At 37.2% G+C, this 18,592-nt stretch overlaps 1 protein-coding gene across 14 annotated transcripts in view; it reads left to right on the top strand.

Moving 5' to 3' along the window:
- PLCB4 (phospholipase C beta 4) overlaps positions 1-18,592 on the top strand; it is a 393,998-nt gene that overhangs the window by 197,566 nt on the left and 177,840 nt on the right. For 3 of the 14 annotated variants that reach the window (XM_032295430.1, XM_032295441.1, XM_032295431.1), the window contains exon 1: positions 7,248-9,442. The exons of 9 other annotated variants lie outside the window; for them this stretch is intronic. In XM_032295430.1, coding sequence (XP_032151321.1) covers positions 9,410-9,442 — 33 coding nt within the window. In that variant the 5' untranslated portion in view covers positions 7,248-9,409. Of the gene's footprint in view, positions 1-7,246; positions 9,443-14,101; positions 17,631-18,592 lie in introns of those variants that run through there. 2 more of the 14 variants (XM_032295436.1, XM_032295435.1) reach the window with 2 other exon arrangements.

Raw genomic sequence — 18,592 nt, 5'->3', positions numbered from 1 at the left:
TACTTTTGACATGTTATATGAGAGCTGACAAATTCAGTGAATCTTGTCATCACTGTAATAATAAGATACAGAGCAGTGACATTACTCAAAAAAATTATTGTCTGTTGTTTGTCTGTATTCCAGCTCTCTTCCCATCCATACCTCCTGGTAACCAGGGATCTATTCTCCATCACTACTAGCTTTGCCCTTTCCAGAATGTCATGGAAAAGGATTGATACAAAGTGTATTGAATGTGATATTAGTAGAATGCATTTGAGCTTCATCTATGTTGTTGCTTGTATAGATAATCCATTTCTTTTTATTGCTGATTAGTATTCTGTTGTATGTATGTACCATTCATGACTTGCATTTTGAAAGAATCACATATTTCCTTTTATTCAAACTCTCCATGTATTTTTAAAAATAACATTGATATTATGAACCCTACTTTGGTTCCTAGTCATGATAAAAAAATAAAGATAAATGCCTTCCCTTTACTGGGCAACTTCAAACTAAGTATTCTTTATTGATGATGAAACAGGTTATGTAGTTTAATTATGATTTCTGGGTAGGATCAAGAAAATTAGACAAAACTCAAGAAATGGAATGCTTTCCATTCTAATATTTAGATCGAATATGCAACCTAGAATGTACTAAGTGCCCATTTATGCCACCTCAATGAGTTTTCCAAAAGATACAAATATTTTTTAAATGAATTATTTGTTGATTTCCATACTATCATGGAAAGATCAGTGAAGCCACCCATACTTTCATTTGAAAAGATGGACTCATTTTTGGCTCTATTCACAGAAAGCCTTTCTTCCAGACAAATTTCAGCATATTTTGATGACTCATTGTAGAAATTGGTTTATCATTTGCAGCAGGAGAAAGCATTGCTAGCCAACAGCTGAGAAAAAGAAAAGGTTACAATATTCAGTTTTAGTTTTTTAAAGGCCTTATTGGGCAGAATGTAATTATCCAGCCGTGGATTCATCTATCTTTTGAGGACTTATCCTCCACCTCTTTTCTGAAGGGTTCTGTGATTGCCTCAAGTTGTCCATTTTATATTTTATTTGAAAGCAGGACCCTGACAACACTATACCTTCTCAGGCTCAGCTGAACTGCCAGAGTTAAAAAAAAAAACAAAAACAAACAAGAAATTTGCTTGCGTTTAGTCTGCCTCAGACATTCTGCATAATGAATTCATGATCTCACAACTTTATCAGGTAGGTAGTATTGTTATCAATATTTAACAGTTAAGCAAGCTGAAGTTGAAAGAAGTTAGTTGCCATGCCCAGGATTCACATAGCTCATTTAAGAGCTTTTGAACCCAGGACTCTCTATTAACAAAGTTTATGCTTACAACCACTAAGTTTTAGCTTTTCTTTTGCATTTAAGCTTACTGTCGTTTTGGAGACATTGCCCTTGTCATTACTATTTTTTATACATGAATTATGTACATCTATAATTAAGATGACAACCGCTTGTCCAGATTACTTATCCCTGTAAAAAATGTTTCCGAACAATGTGAGGTGTGAGTAAATAATACACTTTACATAAAATGTTTTGTGGACCAGTGAGATGACTTGTTAGAAACATTTAGCTTCTTCCAAGAAGGGTTGTAGTGGAATTCTTTATAACACTTGTACCTGGGATCAGAAGTCACATATAGTATTCAGACTAACTATATTAATTGAGGCTTTTAGGGTTGTGCTTTTTGGATTTTAGAGGGATGTGATTTGACCTTTGATTAAGAAAGCATTGGGGGTTGGGTGTGGTGGCTTATGCCTATAATCTCAACATTTTGGAAGGCTGAGGAGGGAGGATCACTTGAGCCCAGGAGTTTGAGACCAGCCTGGGCAACAAAGCAAGACCCTATCTCTACCAAAAAAAAATATATATATGTATATATATATATGGCTGGGTGTGGTGGCATGCACCTAATAGTCCCAGCTGCTTGGGAGGCTGACACAGGAAGATCACTTGAGCCTGGGAAGTCAAGGTTGCAGTGAACTATGAACACACCACTGTAGTCCAGCCTGGGCAACAGAATAAAACCCTGTCAAAAAAAAAAAAAAAAAAGAAAAGAAAAAAAAATATCAAGGTGCCATGAATAATGAGGTATAAAATTTTCTTAATACAGATCTTTGTTGCTGTTGTAATGAGGTTCTGCTGTATCACTTGAAAATAATTTCATGAAACCAAATTAGATCAGGGCCTTGTACCTAAAACATTATGCATGATTTAGTAGTCATAAAATATGTTCTGCTAACAAGGATACTAACTGGCAATCAGAAGTCTAAGATGGGGCATTACTGATTCTTTACCTGCTGTCATGGTTACCACCATAGCTGCAGGTCTTCAACCTAGGCTATAGAGGGTCTGTGTCTCAACCCCACCTCCTCTCTTCTCCTCTCCTCATTCCCCCACTACCCTGAATGAAATGTAAGCTTGGACAACATTGCTTTAGCAGTTTCTAACTATATTTTATTTTGGCAAGCCATATATTTACTCAGTTCTTCTGTGCAAAGCAAATAAGCTACTGGAGTTCTCCCCTTGGGGCCATTAATCAAATTGTTTTGGAGTTTGTTCTGGTCCCCAGGGTGGGGAAGTGTGACAAATTTCATAGCATACCCTTAAAATGAAAAGATGGTCTTGGATGATATCAGGCAAGGTCAGTTTGTTCTTTGGTCTAATGAAAAGGCCCACCCAGTTTGTTCACTGTTACTAGTGAACTTGACTTACCTGTGAGCTTCTAGCTACAGGGATTATTTTTTTCATTTCATTTTGCCCTGCCTGGGTACCTAGCAGTGTTGGATACATAGAAGGTACTTTCTATATTTTGTTTTTGGAAAATACTTTAATGTTACATAGAAGAAAATGTACCCATGTGATTCAGAAAAGGCTGGCTTCCCTTCAGGAATGGGAACATTCTTAGTTTTAATCCTCAGCATATACTTATTTGAAAATAAACAATACATTGCATGTTTGACGTAGGTCAAGTACCATGCAGGAAGGATAATCATAGACCTGCTTTTGCAAAGCATACAATCAAGGGTAAAAGACTTACAGTGTGAGAAGAGAATGATGTCACTACCGCTTTTATCATTACCATTCCCTAATATGTATCGAGCAATAATGAAACGTCAGACCTTCTTTTAAGTCATTTCAATATTAACACCTTTAATACTCAAAACAGGCCTCTTGAAGTAAGCATTATGATTATTCCCATTTTACAAATGAGGAAACTGAAGTACAGAGAGCTTAAGTACTTGCTGAAGATCACACCATTTAAAAGGCATGCTTCCTATTTGAATCTGGGCAGTCTGACTCCAGAGCCCATACTTGTATGTACTGGTCAGATGAAAGAGGCAGGGGATCCCAAATGAGTCCTTCACCCAAAGTTGTGGGTTAGAGAAGGGTCCCAGAGTCAGTGACATCTGTGCTAAATCATGGATGATGGGTAAGAATTTGCCAGGTGACGGAGGAGGAAGAGGAGGGTGTCAAGTTATACAGAACTGGTTGTTGTGGTTGCAGTGTGTGGGTGTATGTGTGTTTGGAGTGGATGATACAAGTGTGATGCTTGAACCAGATTATGTAAGTCTTTGTGAAGCCTTGTTATTACTAAATGTGAGTTTTTATCTTGTATATTGTTGTGAGCCAGTGAAGGGCTTTAATCAGGTAACATGAAAAAACTTACATTTTTAGAAAAGTTAGTTGGGCTTCTGTGTAGAGAATGGAAGAAAGGACAGGAGGAAGACTGCTGGCAGGAATATTAACTAGGAAGCTTTGCAGCAGACCAGGAAAGAAAGGGTTAATATTCCACCTAGGGTGAGGGTAAGACAGGGGCAGATGCCAGAGAGATCCAGGGGTAGAATCCAGCAGGACTTCATAACTGATTGGCTGGATAGAAGAATTAGATGGAAGAGTCATATTTTGAGTATTTTAAAGAAAAAAACGCAGTTCCTGTTGCAGGCCAGTTTTTCATTGTTCTTACAGTTCATTTTTCTTTATAAAGGAAAGGGCACATTAAATGTCAAAGAAACAGATGTGCATGATTTTTTGTGGACTCCTGGTCCATTTGACTTTCCTTTCTAATGCTATAGTTTCTTGAGTTTACACTACTTGTGGTGACAGATGCTTTCAGTAAACTTTCCTGTATGTCATCTCTTAAAAATTACAATACTGATCCCTTTAAGTTGCCATAAAAAAGAGAGTGCAATGCAGGAGGAGAGAAATTATGCTCGTCTTCAGTATCATAATGGGCACCATATTCCTTAGGTATTAAGACTGAACATGACTTACACCCCAGACTATCAGATCTGACCCTATTTTATTTGCACATGTAAACACATGTTTGGGAACAGCAAACTTATTTCCATTAGCCTTGGGCAATGCTTTTTTTATAATGGCACATTCTCTCCTTAAATATCCCACATAGGGTTAAAGAGAAAAACATCTTCTGTCCTGTGAAAACCATGCCTTGTGCTTTGCCTCTATTCTTTGTTTTTGATATGGGATACCTGAGGAACAGGCATTTTATTTATTTATTGTGAGACATAGTCTCACACTATCGCCAGGGCTGGAGTGCAATGGTGCAATCTTGGCTTACTGTAATCTCCACCTCCTGGGTTCAAGCAATTCTCTTGAGTAGCTGGGGTTACAGGTGCACACCACCACACCTGGCTAATTTTTTGTATTTTTTGTAGAGACATGGTTTCACTATGTTGGCCAGGCTGGTCTTGAACTCCTGACCTTGTGATCCGCCTGCCTCGGCCTCTGAAAGTGCTGGGATTACAGGCGTGAGCCACCGCTCCTGGCCTGTGTTTCTTTTGAGAATTTCTCTCTGCTGATAGGTTTTCTCTATGACTCAAGAGAGCAAATAAAGATACAAGTATCCCTTATTATCTGACAGTCTTGCTTTTTCTATACAGTACAGATTTCAAGTGGTAAAATTCCTACCTTATTTAAAATTTTTTAAATCTATACTAATTATTTGGTCTCTTTCCTCTTTGTCCCTTTTAGTTTTATAATTGTCATTCAAGTGTAAGAAAAATATAACCATGCTTAAGATACTTGAAAAAAAATCTTTCCAATTCAGAACTCTTTGAATGTAATAGAGATTCTTTAGAATTTTACCAAACAGTAGGAAATATGGTTTAAACAACCACATGAACATTGATTTATGATATTTCTTATTGTATTAGTCCATTTTCATGCTGCTGATAAAGACATACCTGAGACTGGGAAGAAAAGGAGGTTTAATTTGACTTGTAGTTCCACAACCTGGGGAGGTGTCACAATCATGGCAGAAGGCACAAGGCACTTCTTACTTCGTAGTAGCAAGAGAGAATGAGGAAGAAGCAAAAGTGGAAACCCCTGATAAACCCATCAGATCTCGTGAGACTTATTCCCTATCATGAGAATAGCGTGGGAAAAACCGACCCTCATGATTCAATTCCCACAACGTGGGAATTCTGGGAGACACAATTCAAGTTGAGCTTTGGATGGGGACACAGCGAAACCATATCCGTGATGAGACAGCATTACCTGGTGTGGAGGAAACAAGTGGCATATTATCAAATGGGACCCTATTATTGTCCAAGGTCATGTGGCTGTTAAATGGTAGAGCCAGAACTCCAGCCTTTTTCTGTGCCATTCCTAGACCCTACTCTTTTTTCTCATCATACCATACATGTCATTCCTGCCTCTAGCTCACGACTACAGTCTAGTCCTTTGATAAGAAGCAATTCCAGAAATGATGATTCAAATACCAACTAATTCGGTTCTACTCAAAATATGGCTTATGGACCAGCAGCATTGAGATCACCAGGAGCGTGTTAGAAACTTGCAGTATCATACTTGGGAGGGTCTATCCGTGGGAGGATCACTTGAGGCTGCTGTGAGCAATAATTGTACCACTGCACTCCAGCCTGGGCGACAGAGCAAGATCTCTCTAAAAGGAAAAGAAAAAGAAATAGAAATGTGTAATTTCTGTCCCTACCCAGAACTGCTGAATCACACTGGTCATTTTAACAGGGCCCCCAGGTAACCTGGATGCACAGTAAAGTCTGGGAAGCCCTGGACCAGGTTCCTGGAAACCGGCTTCTCCATCTGGTGCTGCTTTGTGACTGTCATATTCCTTCCATGTGGGAGAAGGACATTTGCTGCATGTTCGCTACAGGGTATAACCACTGGAGTAAAATTTCAGCCTTTTTGAAGAGTAAACACGTTTAACCTAGAAAGGACTACTTAGCAACGTAATATCGAAAGACTGCTCAGCCCTTTTTTTGAAAAGCATGAGCTGTTTCCATAGATAAGCCAAACAGGACTGAGAAAAACACATGAAAAGAGAACTTTGCTGTTTTGATTTGTGGCTGGTGATTTGATTTTCTAAAATGAGCAGCTTTGTTTCTTTCTCTGAGAGCATAAGAATACTGAGCTCTTAGCCTCGGCCCGTGCAGTTTTCCTGCTATGGTACATAGGTAGGGCAAAGCCAGATTAAAGATGCACAATAGCAAGCCATCTGACCTTCAATTCCAGATTTCCTGCAGTAGTCTAATTACCAGCTTATCAGCTGTTAACCTTGCACCACAGTTACAAAAGGGCAACTGCTGGTTAGAGTCTTAACAGTTGATGAGTGTCAGGGAGGGTCTTCCTTCTGGTGAGACCAGTATCTTTGTGAGTCTCATGATGATAATTTGCTTTTAAGCTCAGTCACTGGAAGGGAGGAGAGAAGGGGCATAATGACCGAGGGGACCCAAGTACTGTGACAGAAGGCCAAAGACAGCTTTCCTATCTAGGAGGAATTAGCCTGAAGCCCACAGCTCAAGGGGCACACAGACTAGGCACTCTTGTTTTGAAACAGTAAAATAAAACTGTTGTTTGCAAGTTTTGTTCACTTGATCATTTTGCTCTGTGTCTGTGATTTCCCTTAGAATAAACAAATTAGGAACAGTACCTCAGTTTTAGTACAAGACCATGTGCAACCACAACAACATTGCCTTAGAAGGTAACTTTATGCTATTTTTATTCAATTAAATCTCACAAGCCACTCAGAGTGAATGTTTTCACGTTGCTTTCTTAGAGATATGAACACAGAGGACAGAGACGTGCCTATGTTCAGAGCAAACAGAATTCCAGTTGCATGGGCTCTCCCAGTTACAGCTTCGTATATCAATACCTGGTGGATAGGGGAGAGGTGGCTTGTGAACTGCAAGACTTTAATACCTGTCAGTAACCTTCTACTACAAATTGAAATGCTCTGTAAATCGGGAAGGGGTTTTCATGTTTATGCTAGTGGATTTCATTACAGTCCAATTGGAAAATAGTTAGTATTGATGTTCTATTGGCAAGGTTTCCAGACCAGATTTGATTGATAAGAACAGCATTGCATTTAAGAGTGTACATTGCTTAGACAGGACATCCAGAAACTGAGTTAATCTACATTTTCAAGTACTTCTTTTCAAGAGAAGCACAGAAAATTTATTTACAAAGTTCCAAAATTAAATTTTAGAAAAAGGTTTGAACAAAAATGTTTGCTTTTTAATTCACCCATAGTTACTCCAGTGAGCTCTCTCATGACAATTCATGGCATGCTTTACTAGATGCTGGTCCTATGCATGGGTTTAATCTACTACTCTAAAAAGGACCCTTTGGGTAGATATCATAACCTTCAGCTTACAACTTGAGGGAGCTTCATTGGATTTGACAACGAGCAGATTATGAGAGCCTGGCTTCCAGTGTCCTCGAATATAGCAGTCACTGTGAGCACCTGATGACACCTAACACGCAGAATGGACGGGTCCATACAGGCCATGACTAGGGCAGGCTGTCTCACTCAGACAATGCCTGTTCATCCACTCATTCATTTCATTTCACTTGTTTAACAAGTGTGCATTGAGAACTTACCATGTGCCAGAAAACACAAAAATGAAAGATTCACAGGTCCTGCCCTCACGGAGTTCCCCACTGGGTTTTTTTTTTTAAATAAAAGCTTTTCTGTATTTCCCTTCTTAGGTGGTTACATCTAAGCAAGAGAGATATGTTTTATGTTGTATGGCATCAGTGAAGCAAGATGCTAATAACTTTATGAAATTTGGGGAAAAAATTGGAGTATGTTATTTGATTAAAGAATAGGAACATTTATAAGGACAGATTACAAAGTTAAACCTAAAATTAAACAGTTTGCTTGCCATGTATTCCTTTATGTGTATTCCTTTATCTGTAAATTCACTGAATACTTCCTATGTGCAAGGTATTATGCAGAGTGTAAAAGGTGCATTCAGTTTCTCATGTGGCTGAAACTTCTTTCAGACTTAGATATGAGCTTAAAATAATTACAGTCCTAGATAGAAATGTTCATTGCCTTGGAGAAGTATGCATAAAGTACTGGGATTTAAAGGAAGAGAGAATTAGAGAAAACTTCAAGGAAGGAGTTGACATTTGAGCTAGACATCAAAGGATAGACAGTATTGTAAGATGGGGAGATAGAAATGGGAGATTCATTTTAGGCAGAGAGAACAATAGGGAAAATAGGAGAGTGACTAGCAGGAAATTCAGCTGAAATTTGAGATATGAAAGATATTTTAGAGGTATCAGTAATTGACTTCCAAAAAGTGCATCATCATTTTAATCTCCTTTGAAGATTGTTTTTTTAAATCCAAGTAAGATATTATTTTAAAAATTAGAATGTACATAAAAGTTGAAAAAGGAAAAAAATGCTGACCTTCACCCCAGTGAAACCACTGGCTAACATTTGAATATTTTCTTCAAGTTTTTGCATTTTGTTTCTGTGCCTTTTTTGAGTAGTTGAAATCATGTATTGCATTCTACTTTTTCATTTAAAACACTACCAGCATTTACCCACGTTATGAAAAGTTCTGTGGGACCGTCACATTTAACAGCCTTGTACTGTCTTGCCTTATGGCTTTGTCATAGTTGACTTTACCCCACCCTATTGCTGGAGTGTAGGGTGTTTCATGTTTTCCATTGCTGTGAACAGACTGGCTGTTGGCCAGCCAGACCCCTTTGTATTTCACAGATGGTAAAGCCAAGGCACTTGTAATAAGCCAAGATGGGGACCAACTTGTTCAGTTGCTAGAAGCCAAAAGACTCTTGCATTAAAAGCAGCTTTCTGATTAGAAGAGGGGCTGTGGGGTTCTTAGAAATAAAGATTAATTAGTTACTTAGGTCATATCCCCTGAGAAGTTGAATCTGAACGGGCCACTGACCTTCTGGCCTCTGGAAAGGAGGTCCATTGAATTTCGAAGCCCATGGGTACTCCTCCCATTTCCTGTGGAATTTGGATTGTGAGTAAAGGTTCAAAACACTGGTTCTTCATGTTGGATTTCCAAGGTGGAAAGAGAAGGCAGGAAGACCTATCAAAGGACAAAGATACTGTGTTCTCTGTTTTGATCTGAAAGATGGAATGGCAGGGGAGCCGGGGACAGAAAAAAGGGAGGTGGGTGTCTCTGTCCTAATTTCACTGGTTTTCTCATCCCCTATTAGTTGAAGTTAGCAAACAGGAAAGCATTCTCCTTAGGAAGAAAAATGGCAAGAAAACTGATGCCTGCCTGGCTTGGATTTTTAGTGTTGCCAAACACCCAAGTTTGTGACTTATCAATTGTGTACTGTGAACCTAGCCTGCTTTCCGTCAGCTCTTCTTGTCTTTGGTTCCATCTTTTCTTTGTTAAATTTCACTCTGTGAGGAAATATTGAATTCGAGGGAGATACAGTCCTTACTGAGCATGCTGCAGTAAATCCAGCTATTAAATCCCACATAAATCTCAGCAGAAGGTAGTATATTAGAAATGTCATTCTGTATGCTGAACATGTGTTCAGAATAACAGTGCCTGAAGGTATATTTGTATTATAGTTCAGCAAAGGAAGGCGACAGGAAGGAGACTCTTAGCTTAGGGCAAATAAACATCTGCTCAAAAAAAAAAAAAAAAAAAGAGGTACACCACATTTTACATAATAAATGCTGTTTTGAAAGTTTCTCTGGAATTAGTGTCCCATATTAAATCATGCTTTAAACTTTCTTATGAACTTCACCTTTTCAAAGAATTGTTGTATTAAATTTTTGAGAGAAAGTGGAATTTCTTAACAGTTACGTATACTAACTCTGGAATAAGGCTACCTTATTCAAATATTGGCTTCACCATTTAGTAGCTTTGTGACTTTGGACAAGTGATTTAATTGCTCGAGGGCTTAATTTCCCTACCTTCAAAACAGACACAATAATAGCACCATCACATAAAGTCTCTATACAGATTCGATGTGAAGGAACATTTCAGAATGCAGTATTAGAAGTAGTTTAATCATTTTAAAATGTTACTATTAATAATCTGTTAATTACCAAGTGATATGCATGCAAAATAAAATTTTGGAACAATATTTTTCTTACTACGAGCAGGTCTGTAGGCTAGGCATATTAAAATATTTAAAATAAGTCATTGTATATTAGGCTAAAATGATGGAATGAAAACACTCCAGATTGAGAGTTTCAAAGTAATTGAACTGTAAAGCAAAATAGATATAAAAACACAATTGTATTCTAAAATGTTTTACTCTTAGGTTTATCATATAATATTTTATTACCTCAAACTGCTAAAAAAAAAATGTAGGTTTTATATTTAAAATGATAGTTTGTGTCTAGTTTGAAATGTGGAGCTGAATTATTTTGCAAAATTCAATTAAGAATGAGTTATATTTTAGGTTCCCTGGAAAATTGTCTGTGGTTAAATGGCTGATATCTTTCCTTCTTATTTAATTGAAAAAAAAAATTGGCATTGAAGAATTAAACACACTCTAAAATTTCAATAAATATTCCATGACTACTTTATTTATCTAGATATCAACTTTCTAACAATATCAGCCATCCAAGTTAAACAAAAAGTAAACCATCCAGAAGTGAAAAATACAGTTAAATGTTGTAAATGGCTATTATACAGTCCCTGCTATAAAATGCTATTAGAAAATGCAGCTTCCCTCACTCAGAGCCTACTGATTCTTAAGTATCACATAATCTTTCCCTTGTTCCTTCTTCTAAAGAGAATAGGAACTATAAACAGGAACAGTTTGGGAGAAAGCAAAGCCTGGCATCAAAAAAGATACAGAACAAAATGTAGACACACAGCTTTGTTATCACAGGACATGATGACTAAGGCATTCCTTTCCTCATTCAGTTATTCACTCCTTCATCCAAGATTCTCTAATCACCTGTTATAGTACCAGTTTCTCTTCCAGGTAGAGGCTTGAGAGAAGCAGGTAGAAGAGATTCAGAGAAAAATAGGATATAAACATTTCTCTGTCAGGTTGCTCAAAATAAGTTGACATATTTGTGTTCATAATAATTCCTGTCATCCAGAAAAGTGATGTTACAGTTTTATGTACTTTTTAGAGCCACAGATGGTTTACTTTAACTTTATTATACACCCATACTCACACCCTGGACTGCTTTGCAAGCTTCTAATTGCTTCATCTCCTCACCTTTTTTCTAGATTTCCTTTCTTCTTCCCTGTATCTCCTTAATACTCTTTAATAATGTCATTTACGTAACATAATCACAGTGCCCACTTACCAGAGCCCCACAGAGATCTCTCATCCAATTCAGCCTATTTTAGCAGGTGTATAGGTTAGCTTTTGTTGTGTAACAAACCACCCTCAAATTTTGTATACATTTTTAAAATCATGTTTTATTTTTCACAATTCTCTGTATTTGTTGGGTGGTTTCTCTGGCCATGGCTGGCTTGGCTCAGGCTGGATAATATAGCATGGCCTCACTCACATATCTGGGGCCTCAGCCTGCATGACTGGATTGACTGAGTCTTCTCTCTATATGGCCTCTCATCTTCTAATAGGTTGTCTTAACCTTTTAAATGATAATCTCAGGGTTCCAAAGAGAACAAGAAGGAAAACCTCAATGTACAAGGGCTTTTCATGCCTCTGATTTGTTTCAAAGCAAGTCACATGTCTAAAATCCATATTCAAGATCCATGTGGAATGGTAGTTTTTATATCTTGATGGGAGAAGCTGTGTAGTCATATTACAAAGGAGAAAGATCAAGGGAGGGGAAGATGTTGTGGTCATGCTTGGTCTACCATGCCTGGAGAAGCAACAGTAAATGTATCACCCCAGAAAGGACACACTTCATCTTCAGGCAGAAACTGTCAGCCTCAACTAGTCATATACCTGCTCCTTCTCCCCCACCCCCAACTTAGGATGCATGCAAAGGAGGATGGTAAGTAAATAAAGCCCCCTGTGCAATTATATGTTACATTTGTCTCACATGACAAAGTTCTGTCTCACTTATTTTCCCTTAATAAAATCCATTGAGGCCTTTCAGAGTTAGCCATATTCAAAGACACCCTGAATTTCCATGTTCAATTCTATGTGACTGAAGGCTGATCTTCTAATAGGTGGGGATTTGGGGGATGGTTGTATGAAGTACTTTAAAGTTTCAGAAGCAATATGATGTCTTGCTGCTGATCATATATAGTCTCAAACATTACATGTTGCATTTCACATAAGAAGTCTTATCCTTTATGGCCTAGCTCAAAAGCTTTCTCCAGGAGGCCTTTCTACCCTTTTCTGTCCTGGCCAGGGGTCATCTCTGCTGATTCTAAATTCCTGTAAAATATTATTTTGCTTATGTTGAATAGTCTACCTACTCTGCTAGATTTGAGTTTGTTGGGATGGAGTCTGTGTCTTATCTGCTACTGAATTCTGTGTAGTATCTAGTCTTGCAGGGACACAGTGAAATAATAAATCATCCCTTGATAAAGAAGAAGGAGGAGGCTATATTTAACCCTAATGTCCTAGTTTGTTCCCCTTCTATATTTTTTCATAATCCATTTAATTGTTTTCTATCCCTGGGTCACCAACACTTAAGGCCACAGTCATATATGGATTCCTCTGTTAATTCCTTCATTGAGAAATGTCAGAAGAGGGATACATTCATTCATTCAAGTCTGTATTGAGCACCCACTATGTGTCCCACATATTTATGTGACAGAGACATAGCAGAAAATAAAATATATATAGTCACTACTCTGGTAGAGGAAAACACAAACAAGATATATAAAATACCAGAGATCAAATTGTTGATGTGTGTTAAGTAGAAAAATCTAGGAGGTAACAAGAAAGAGAGATCCTGGTGGTGGTGAGATGCCCTTTTGTTCTGAGTGGCCAGGAAAAGCATCTTCCATATGGTGACATTTATACTATGATCTGCAGACAGTGAGCCATGCAGATATTTAGGGAAGAACGGTCTTAACTGAGGTAATGGTATCTGCAAAGGCCCTGAGGCAGAATTACAAGTGGCCTCTATGAGGCGCAGGAGAAAGTCCATGTGGTTAGAGTCAAGTGAGCATGAGAAAGGAATAGGAGATGAATGGAGAGAGATACAAGGCTAGATTATGTATTGTACAGATTGGATTATATCCCGAGGGAGGGGAGGAGCCATATAAAGAAAGGATAAAGAACCAAAGGTATGGGGAATTATATGGGTTTGAAGAAAGAGGTGAGGGAGGGGAAATGTACGTATCTGTCTGTGATCTTTTTTCACCATCTCCTCCGACATAAAATAGATTTCTCACCTTGTTTCCCCCTGTGAAAAATCTACTTCCAAGATTGACTCTGTGTTTGCAAATCATCACTATGTATGGCATGTATAGAAATACTTTCTTCCACAGGATATAGATGATTAGAGCAAAGATAAATAGACTATATAGCTTTTGCTGGTAATTTTTGCCAGTTTACCAGATATAATCCTTTTAAAAGCATGTCCCTTATTTATGTAGTGCTTTCATTATAATTTAGATTCTCAAAAATATTAGTTTTTAAACAAGGCCTAGAGCTCTGCCTAAGTTGCTTCGATAAAGCCCAACTCGTTATATGTTATAAATGAAAAACAGTTATTTAAATTACAATGGCCTTGATGTCACAGAACTATAAATGGGAGGATGCCGAGGGGAGGGGAGAACTTCCACTTTCAGCATGATAAAACATCCTGCATGAAGATATGTTATTTTTACAAACTTATTTTCTGCAAAGGAAACCATCAAGAACAAGGAATTTTCTGTGTAAGTGTGCTAGGAATATATTTTTTTAATTTGTTACAAAAGTAACATAATAAATGTAAACAATTTAGATATTTTTGTGTTTAAAAAATATAATTATAGTCAGTGTATAATGGCATTATTTTAACCACGGCAAACCAGCCTTGTTATGAACACATTTGTTTATTTTCAAGATAATTTGATTATAGCCAACTTACTGGTTTCACGTAACTAATATTTGGCTGTGGTGTGCATTGTTTAGTCAAAGAAAAAATTTAATTATTTTTACTTTCTGTGGCCTTTAGTAAATAAAGCCTGATTTACTAAATAAAGCCTGAATTACTAAGTTCTTTTTGGCGTAGTATAGTTCTCATACTAGAATTCATAGGAAATCTAGAAACCCTCTTAGGGGGCCTCTTTAATAATAAGTTGATATGCTTGGGCACATGCTTATTTATTACTGCATTGTAGAGCTGCTTTCTGAGGTTTCTCTTTCACAGGAAAGTAGTTAAATAAATAAACATTACAGAGGATATTTGCTACTCCTTGTGACCCAGTAAATAGTTCTCCTGGTGACAACTTTGAAAATATATGATCAACAATTTCATGCTTTGGGGCCATAAACAAAATAAGCAAAAAAGATGTTTTAGATCCTAGAAGAGTTTGTTGGAACATTCCACTGACAGGTAAACTAAAGACCAGAGTAAATATGGCTCCAGGTAGCAAGTGAACAGCCAGACCAGGGGCAAGGCCAGTGTTTGCTTGTAGGGGTTAGAATGCTATACAGCAGTGAAAATAGTGTCCATGTCTATTGCAAAATAGAACAATGCCATAAACGTGTAGGCATCATCTCTTCTACCTTGGGAGCCTCTTGCAAAGTGGCATTATAGGCATGTCTCTTTCAGATGGGGAAATTCCTTGAAATAGTTTGTGGGATTCTTTTTTGGCTTCACAGTAATTGGTTGAAGCAGTTCTTTAAATTGGTCCTTTTCACATGGAGTGCACTTTGCCATTAAAAGGAATCCATGTGTCTCATGAAAATGTGTGATATCTTCTGTAAGTATGTGTGTTGATGGGTATTTGAAATTAGCCTGGAATTTAGGAGTTTTAGGGTTTTTTCCATCTACTTTTAAATTCTTGGACATAGATGGCTACAATTGGGTAATTTATCAATAATCAAAAAGGCTAAAATATAATTAACACATTTGGGATATAACTCCCCTCAAAAACCTTCATACTTTCTTTGTAAAAGTTTTGCTGAAGAAGTATGTATTTATCATATGAGGAGATTGTTATGGGTATAAGTGGAAGAGATAGAATTAAGTTTGGAAGGTAATAATTAGGGAAGGCTCTGGTTTTATTTCAATGTTTACATCTATTTCTCAGGCCTAAAGCCTTTTGTCCCATTGTCAAAGAATAGCTCAGGTTCAGTATTTTATTCCACGAGACCAAGAGAGAAGATGCTAGTTGTGGAGTTAACTGCTTAAGCTTAAGAAAGTGACATAGCACTCTGCAGAGAACTAAGAATGTATCTTGAGGTACTACATCTGGGTTCAAACATAACCACAAAATACAGTGGGATTCACAGTCTTTTAAGACCATGCCAGTGAAGTCATTCTGAGTCATGACTTCATGGATAGAGGATTCTAATCAACTGCTGAAGTCCACGGAGAACTAAATGAAGGAAAGAGGCCTGAGATCTAGTAGGAGGGAATTTTGAAGAGCCATCAGTATCTTTATATAGACTTTCCATCCCCTGGGATCTGTATGGTCAAATCACCAGAAAGACTTCCATGGTCACCTTCCTGGAGACCTGGCTATAAGCCAAGCAACTTCTTCAATCTCTTGCCAGGTCTCTAGTCTGTGAGTCAAAGAATACCATACTTATGCGAGATGCTTTGAGATAGTGGGTGCTCTGTGAATTTCAGGTAATGTTTTGTTTTTTTCTCACCAGGAGCATCATGCTTTCAGCATGTTTGTTAATGGTGAAGATTTTATTTTTAAAAAATCATGACAGTAAATTCACACATTGCCAAATAACAATTGTCTGCTATCTGATTCTATCAGATAAACTTTATACCTTTTCTGGAATATATGAGTTAGAAAACTTAAGATATCAGATTCAGCTGACTCAAGTACCTGATATACCAGGCAGTATTAGGAAACAGAAGGGATTGTGATGATGACTGAAGTTATTACTGGCACTTGAACTGAATTTGTCTTAAAATATCAGTTTACTTTGATATATGCTACAAAGACCTTAACCATGTTACTGTCTGATGCTTTTGTGAAATGAAAGTGCCAATACAGAATGAACTGTTTTGATAAGCTCCCTCACAATTTTAGATTATAAAGTTAATCTCTAAGAACTAATAAGCAATGATTCCATTTTTCTGATTTTATTTTTATGAGCCACAGTTTTATATCCCACTGCTTATCTGATTTGAAAATGGTTGTAATATTTGGAGAAAGTTAATATTGAGTCATGCCAAAACCTTAATAAACTTAGTCTTGAACTAATATTTCAGGCTCATGAGGGATTTCTGTATGCTAAGATAGATTTTAATATTACAGAAATGCAATAGTGACCTTTCCATAAAACCTTAATAAAATTACTTTGTGATATAAACTGCAGAAGAGATGGGAACTTTCTTGAAAGAGAGTATCCATGATTTATCTGCATTTCATGGTTTAATCTTATATCTCATTTCTTCAGATCTCGTTTTTTTCTTTCCCTTAAGGCATACAACAGTAATTTCCATATTTTTAAACTAGACAACAGATAGAATTTTCAAAGGCATGTTTTCCCTTTGCACCAGTGAGACTGGGTTTTGGACTGGCAGTTCAAGGCTGTGGTTCTATTGCAGCTCCACCGGCAGGATTGTGGCATCTTGCCCAGCTTACCTAAGGTTTCTTGGCATCTGTTCCCATTCTATTACAGGAAGAGCTCATATTAAGTCTGAAATCCCTAGGATTGTCTTTGATCAACTATTGCTTAAATGTTATAACTTTCATATTCTTCAACATCCCTCTATTTTGTTGATATGGTTCTTAATATGGTGGCACAGAAATGTGTAAAATACTCTAAGCTGTGTTAGGATCTAAAAGTTCATTAATATTGTTATATCCCTTGATCCGTGACCTTCCTAACACTGCATTAAGGTTTCAACAAGTACCTCATCACCATTGGCTCATTAAGGTTGGAGTTCACCAAAAGCTCAGATGTCTTTCACATAAAAAAGCCATTTTACTTTGTCCTGTAGTTGATTTTTTTTTTTTTTTAACTTCTCCGATCTTTGCATTGCTCACTTCTCCAACAATCTTGGTAATTTGGCTTATTCTTCAAAGCAGTCCTTTTGTAGCAGTGAGCACAGCTCAGGACATATTTGGACATCTGGAATACTGGAGGGAGCACTGATGGAGTTGTCTTAGGAGGCTGCTGAAAACGAGGGAGGGGAGTTTTGGAAGGGAGAGGAGAGGAGTGATATCACAGGATTGCCCTGGGAGGGAGAATACTGAGAGCCAAAAAGGATAAAGGACAGAGGAGGTGGAGGGACTGCCACATGTGGAAAGAGGATCACGCTGAACGTAGGAGTTTTGTTCTAGAAAGGTTAAGAAAGATCAGGACCCACATAAGGACACTGAACTTGAAGACCAAAAACTTCAGCTACTCAAAAAGGCATATTTTGAACAGAATATATATGTTAGATCCCTTATTTTAAGACATTTATAGTGAGTTAACAGTAAGTGAGGGTATTAAGCAAAGTCTATTTTCTTTTTTTCACAAAAATTGGCCATGGGAAGTGTAACATAGATGGCCATAATGTACCTTAATTATAAGCCTTCTTCTCTTTACTACTTCAGGACACAATAATTAATTGAGTGACAGTAGATATTTGGTCCACAAAACTCAATTTAACTTATTATTTGTGTAATTGTCATAATTGAATCTTATCTCTTTTCCTGTTTTACCTTGGGGATTGGTTTCAAATAGGGCAGAATAAAAATAAAAATATATATACAATGGCTTAATCACAATTGTGATTTCACCAGTACTAAATATAGACAACAACAATGATTTTATTAAAATACTCCCTACAGATGTTCCCAAGATAGCCTCGTAGACCAATTAATGTTATGACCTAAGTGGCTAGATTGTGATGTTTTTATAAAACTAAGTTTTCTCTATCACATTTGGAACACTCTACAAACAAAGCCAGGAATTAAAGACATAGTAATCTTTTTACAATGAATGATTTTACGAGGGAATTAAAGAATGAAAGAAACTTGAATTTATTAGCTTTTTTAATAATATAAAATATCCACTGATGTTGATGGTGAGATTACTAGGATCTCTGTCCTCAGGTCATTTTAAAGTGGTAAATTGGATAGTGGTAGTAATGTGGCCATCTCCTTTATTGAAGCAATCCTTATTTTTGATTTAACTACCTCTTATTAAAGCAGTTTAAATACTGTCCCAAGAAAGGATGCGTTTCCTTCATTTTGGTCTTAGGCCATATCTTTAGAGTGTTTTTTACTTGAATTTAAGG

This window comes from Sapajus apella, unplaced genomic scaffold, assembly GCF_009761245.1.
Source record: "Sapajus apella isolate SASKATOON/1434 unplaced genomic scaffold, GSC_monkey_1.0 scaffold33, whole genome shotgun sequence".
In the NCBI taxonomy this organism is placed as follows: Eukaryota; Metazoa; Chordata; class Mammalia; order Primates; family Cebidae; genus Sapajus; species Sapajus apella.
The sequence above is the reverse complement of the archived record's forward strand: the minus strand, read 5'-3'. Positions and strand labels throughout refer to the sequence as shown.